Source organism: Panulirus ornatus, chromosome 40 (genome assembly GCF_036320965.1).
Source record: "Panulirus ornatus isolate Po-2019 chromosome 40, ASM3632096v1, whole genome shotgun sequence".
NCBI lineage: Eukaryota > Metazoa > Arthropoda > Malacostraca > Decapoda > Palinuridae > Panulirus > Panulirus ornatus.
Window position 1 is genome coordinate 14491248 of NC_092263.1, and position 6324 is coordinate 14497571.

Here is a 6324-nt window from a genome sequence, read left to right on the forward strand (position 1 = left end):
TCCAAAAGGATTCAAGTTCCTATCAAAGGTGTTCAATGACCTTATGAGTTTGCGAACGCCTTGAAAGACATTTAACCCAGATTTAGGGAATTTAGTGCGTCATATCCAAGGGGATTGAATACAGTACTTCTATTTGCGCGGGAGAACTCAAATGCCTTTTAAGTTCCGTGGTGCATACTAAGTGGATATCATACAGCGAAGTGTATACTGTATGATGAAAATGTGACTCTATAGTGCACAGAGAACACTTGGCACTGTGATACACACTGTATAGTAGTGGACTCTATATAACCGAATGTTTATCTATGCAGCACACTGGATGGTACATGCTATAATTCGTATTAAATGAAACATTTGACAGTGCATACTGTTTGGTATGCTCTATAATGAGAGCTATATGATGGGACATATTTAACTCTATAGAACATGTGGAATACATAACTCTACGGTATACGTTAAACTCTATAGAACAATTTGAATACATAACTCATACTTCGTTCTGGACTCTACAAGACACACAACTCTATGGAGTATGGTACATAGAGACAGGTATCAAAACTTACACGAAATGTCAGACTTTGACCAACACTACATCACGCTCAATAAGCCACACGTAATACTCCAGTGGTCTGGATCCCATTGGTGTGAGTGCTATAGGTCAGGAAAGAGGATTCAAGCTTACGAGGGTGAGGTTCGACACTCCTTAAGGCAGAACTGGATACCACTAACATCGAATTCAGTAGCATTAAAGAGAATCATTGATTCTTATTTCGTCTCAGTATATGTGTTTAGGGGTGTCTGAGGTACTGCTTATATCAACTCAGATGCCAACAGAATGTATACCAAGATGAGGGTGACTGATAGAAAGATTAGCAGAGTGATAGACGCTACATTGCACATGGCTGCTCGCTTCAATCTGGCGCCTGATTCTTTGCCTTTCTTTCCCTCAGTCGAGGCGCTGCTCCAACCGACCTTCAGCGTCATCCCGTCTACAGCAGGTAGGTTGCCATCGAGGCCCAAGATCTTCCGCTCCTTGAACTCGGGCGAGACGGTAGACGAAGAGGAGGAGGAGGACGAGGAGGAGGCCTTCCCAGACATGAGGGAGTTGACGATGACGTTGATGACGACAACTAGGAAGCAGAAGGCGATCATCGCCGCGTACCACACGTCCAAGAGCTTGAGGTAAGGGGTCCTGACCGAGGTGTTGCTTGCCTGGGCAAAGAGGGTCGCCAGAACCAGCAAGGCTGTCAGGGACACCATGATCCTCTCGTTGAAGTTCTCCATGGGGAAGAACAGGGAGGAGAACGATATGAAGAACATGAGGGCGCTCGGGGCGAAGCTGTTCAACAAGTGGTAGTCGTAGAGGCTAGAGAGATGCAACGTTAAAACGACGACTGACTCCTTTCCCTCGCTGTCTTTAGCGACGACCTCTTGTGTGGCTCGCAGAAGCTTGAACTCCAGCAAGTCCGTCTTGCTGTTGTCGACTTCGTAGATGTCGTCCTCAGGATACATAGGTTGCAAGATGTAGTCCTCGTATCCATTGTTCAATACGATGCAGGCGTTGCACATCTGTCGGCCGAACGGATACCTCTGCAGCTGGAAGTGGCAAGGCAGCGTCACAAGGAAGCCTATTCGGTAGTTTATCTCGATCTCAGATCCGTCCGAGACTTCATCTGTTACGAGATATAAGAAAGTCCAGTTTTCAGATTTCAGACATTATTCAGTGACATCAGGAGTGAAAGTGAATGAAGTTCGTGAGTGAAATTTCGTGTGTCAGACAGCTGAAGTGTTCGAAGATGAAAATATGTAACGCAGTTCTCTTGAATCTTTGACACGGACGTTGTAAACAGGAAATAAAATACGAATTATGAGAGAACTACTTAAAAAAAAAGGTTAATATAATTAGTTAAGTAAATATAAACCTTTATCTTTAAGACATTTCCGTGAAAAACTTGGAATATCCTTACATATATTTATATGTATATATATATATATATATATATATATATATATATATATATATATATATATATATATATATATATATATATATATATATAAAGAAAAGCATTTGGTAATAGAGATATGGTAACACAAAACGTGAACCAGGACACAGGTATGGTGGACTCAGTGGCTTCCCACAGTTTCTGAATTTCCAAAGCCTTTTTCAACTTACTGTTGTAGGGGTCGCCCAGCGGCCTGTGTGGGGAATGGTTCTTGTGCGATTCGATGAAGCAGTCGCCGGAATACGGGTCGATCTTCTGAAGGATACCTTCCGTGTAGCCGCTGACGACGAAGAGGGTCGGGAACCAGATCTCCGAACACTCGAAGTACTGCCTCTGAGGCTTCGGGTTCCTGATGGAGATTCTTGGATCCTTCCACTTGAATACGATCGAGATGTCGAACGTGGCTTTTCCATCCATGGTGGTGATGTCGCTCACGGCGAAGATGAACGGGTCGTAATACATCGTCTCTGGCATCTTCTTGCCATTCGCCGGGCTGATCTTTGGCACGTAACCCTCGTGTTTGACGATCAGTTGACACTCTTTCTCGTCACTGTCGTCGGCGCAGTGATGCAAGCCGTCGCAGAGGTTCTTCCTGGGGACGCAGAGGCCCTCCGTGCAGGAGAAATGGGCTGCGTTGCAGTGTGTCACCGTCAGCAACGCACTGCCTCCTTGGAACTCCCAGATGCCACGCCCCGTCGGAGTCGGGGCGGTACGAAGCCGCCATTTCTTACTATGTAACTCTGACTGGAGGACCCAGTCGCTCCCGTCTCGTTCAATGGACGAATAACCATCATCACCTTCGAAGTACATGTCGCCCTCGGGCGTCGTCCGCAAGGTATAGCGATGATCCACGAACTTCACGGCGCCGTAGACAGTGAAGCGTCGGTCGTATGGCACCCGACATATGCTGCATTCGAGCTCCTTGATGCACGGCAAGGAGGCGACGCTGCCGTTCGCCAGCAGAACACCACACACTGAGTCAGTATCGCTCTCGTCCTCACATTCAAAGTGAGCATCATCGTCGCCTACACTGCTCAGCCAGGACACGACGCCGTCGCTCGCGTTGCAAAGTCGGCCCCAGGCTGACAACACGTCAGCGGTGCTGGCTCCCGCCTCGCTCTCTGTGGTTAGGCGGCCACCAAGGGCGTAGCACATGATGAGCACCTCGCTTTGGCTGGCTCGTGCACGCAGGGCCACGGTAGATAGTGTCTCAGTACACAGCTCCGCCGGGGTGTAGTCGAAGGTGTTGACGTTCCCAGTGGCTAACCAGCTGGAGTTTAGGGTGAGGAGAGCATCGCTGGGTAGAAGGCTGGTGCAATCCTTGGGGAAGGCGTGGTTCCCGCTCTCTGGCTCATCGCTCAAGGGAGTGACATAGAACCCTGTTATGAGACCACGAAGAGCCGGGTATTCGAGCTCAGATGAGCCCAGACAGAGCCTAGAGGGAGCGCTCGGGTCGAAGTGGGTGTTATTATCTAATTGTTTCGTCTCTAGAACTTCAGACTCCTGGCCACTCACCTTAAGTACAACCTGTTGGTGAACAGAGGCACAAACTAATAAAAGATGTACACACAGACAGACAAACAGACAGAAGATAAACAGAGGCACAAACTAATAAAAGATGTACACACAGACAGACAGACAGAAGATAAACAGAGGCACAAACTAATAAAAGATGTACACACAGACAAACAGACAGAAGATAAACAGAGGCACAAACTAATAAAAGATGTACAGACAGACAGACAGACAGAAGACAAACAGAGGCACAAACTAATAAAAGATGTACACACAGACAAACAGACAGAAGATAAACAGAGGCACAAACTAATAAAAGATGTACACACAGATAGACAGACAGGGAGACACAAGACTCACCAAATCATTCCGTAAAGAAATATCGCTTAATCATACCTTTCGAAAATCTAACACAGTACTCAGGGATTTGACTAAATTCATATACTGATACAAATGCCATTAGAAAACGGGCGAAGCCAACAAGACCTTTACTAGAAAACGAGCATTTCTGCATCTCTCTCCCCTGAAAGCACTTCTGGTAAAGTTAGAGTGAGGCTTACTCCATCAGTGGCTCCATAGTAGAAACACAGGTGGTTCCACACTCCAGCCTTGAAGGGATCACCATACGTCATTTTTTTCCCCTTTTCTTCGTCAGTTTCCTCCAGCACCAGAAGCGAGGATGTGATGCCTGCAGTGAGGATATGATATTGATGATAGTTAGTTGCTGTAGTGGCTCTTGGGTGGTGTAGTGGTTCGTGTAGATGTGCTGAGATGGTGAGTTTGTTGGTGTTGAGGTGTCTGGATGGTGGAGTGGTTAGGGAAGAAGGCGAGTTTTTGGTAAAGTGGTGTGTGGATAATGCTGTGGTCTTTGTCCTGGGAGTGGAATGTAGTGATGATATGCTGGTGTAGTAGTAACTGGGTGTCGTAGTTACCATTGTAGTGGTGCCTGGCCATTGTAGTTACGACTGTACTGGTGCCTGACGAGTATACGTATGTACTAACTGCAACAGGTCAATGTATGCTGTCGAAGACGAATGGCTCATCTCTGACCTCGTCTTCCCCTCCCTCCCCACATCACGTCCCCTGCTAAAAATCTAACACTCGTTTTATAACAAATTACACCAAAGGGTATAATTACCAGCTCTCCATGCGAGCCCACTGTGGCTGAGGGTCAAGACTGTCCCACTGTGGTCGTTGTGGTGGTCATCGTCAGGTTGAGGCTGGAGGTGAGCACAGATGGAGAACTGGTTCCCAAGGGCATCGAAGTTCTCCTTCAGGCAGAGGGATGAATTCCCCCCAGATAGTTCCACGACTGGGATGCTGCGGACATACGCTGGAAGAAAGGGGCAGGGAAGGAACTTCATACGAGTGACCCCACTACTCTTCTGGTGTCCTTTAAAAGGATACTGTGACCACAACAGTCATTTAATTCTCAAGGACGACCTACAACACCTGGCACTTCCTGGTCCCCTCAACACTCACGTCAGTCTCCAGCTCCCTGACGTACTCATGTGTCTCTCACACAACTTCTTCACTCCAGCCACTGTCCTTAAACACTACCACTCTCCTCCAACCCCTTAATCCCCACCACTATCCCCCTTAACGACACCATCAACATGCCTCAAAATCGTGCCTTTTACGACATTCCCTCAGACCCCCTTGTCTGGCGTTACGCAACCCTGGCATTACGCATTGATGGAAGCGTTCGCCTCCCCGTCTCGCAAGCCATGAAAATGGACAACGTATAAAATGTAGCTTACGTTACCGTTACACACGTAACAGCACAGTCACGAAGGTTGGGGCGTTCATGTGTAATTGCTTATTAGGTCTTGCGAGAGAGAGAGAGAGAGAGAGAGAGAGAGAGAGAGAGAGAGAGAGAGAGAGAGAGAGAGAGAGAGAGAGAGAGAGAGAGAACATGACTGGAATTAAGACAGTCGAAAACATGTATAGTGCAGTGTACATTGCACTAAATTCCCCCCCACACACACACCCGTACGTATATAAACCAGCCGCCCATCACTGACACGCTACTATCCACAACACTTCACTCTACTACCACTACTACTACTACTACTACTCACAACTCTCACTCACTACAACCTCTCACCTAGGTCAAGGCAAAGCAGCACCAAGGTCACCCAAAGTCGAAGGATGGGGGTTATCGAACCCCGAGCCTCACGTTCTGCAGCACCCATCGTCGTCCAAGGTTCCTCAAGGTGGTGTCCTGTTTCCCTAGGCATTCGAGCTGTCTGGGCTGCTGGGTAAGGTGGGTGTTGCAGCGTGGCCGGGATTGCTGCCCTCCCTGAGAACCTGAGTTCTGATTGGCCTACGCTACTGCCACACTGCCCTTCTTCATCATCCTGGTAAGCCTGCTTACACACACTGTAGGTTCTCGACCAGTTGAAGATCATGGAAATATGTCCATTGACGTATATTGGTAGATTTCTTCTATTTTCTTGGAATATATTTCCATCTTTCGAGGATCACAAAGGCCTGATAATACTACCTACCACTGGTCCCTTCGTATGTGGGTCTTATAGTCCCCTAAGGCGGCTTGAGGAGGTCTAAGAAATTCCAGTATGACCGGTGCCTGTGATGTTTTGATGTTTACATCCCGTCCATCGAGACAGACACATTCACCGCGTCCGGGCTCCGGTGCAGCGGTAATCCCAGTGCGTCAGAGGCCATTAACACTAGGAGTTGCGTGGAGGGAGGGAGGGCGGGAGACGCCACGCGTCAGAAAAGCTGACGGAACACTGAGGTGGTGGTGGTCGTACCTGTCACAATGGGGACGTGAAACAAG

General features: G+C 47.9%; 1 protein-coding gene across 1 annotated transcript in view; it reads right to left on the minus strand.

The window, feature by feature from the left end:
- LOC139761555 (uncharacterized) overlaps window positions 1-6116 on the minus strand; it is a 6364-nt gene extending 248 nt beyond the window's left edge. The window contains exons 1-5 of the mRNA XM_071685825.1: window positions 5629-6116; window positions 4660-4854; window positions 4082-4209; window positions 2177-3533; window positions 1-1673 (exon numbers count right to left, since the gene is read on the minus strand). The exon at window positions 1-1673 is cut by the window's left edge and continues 248 nt beyond it. Of these exons, the coding sequence (XP_071541926.1) occupies window positions 811-1673; window positions 2177-3533; window positions 4082-4209; window positions 4660-4854; window positions 5629-5932 (2847 nt within the window). The 5' untranslated portion in view covers window positions 5933-6116 and the 3' untranslated portion in view covers window positions 1-810. The remainder of the gene's footprint in view (window positions 1674-2176; window positions 3534-4081; window positions 4210-4659; window positions 4855-5628) is intronic.
- Window positions 6117-6324: the final 208 nt, after the last annotated feature.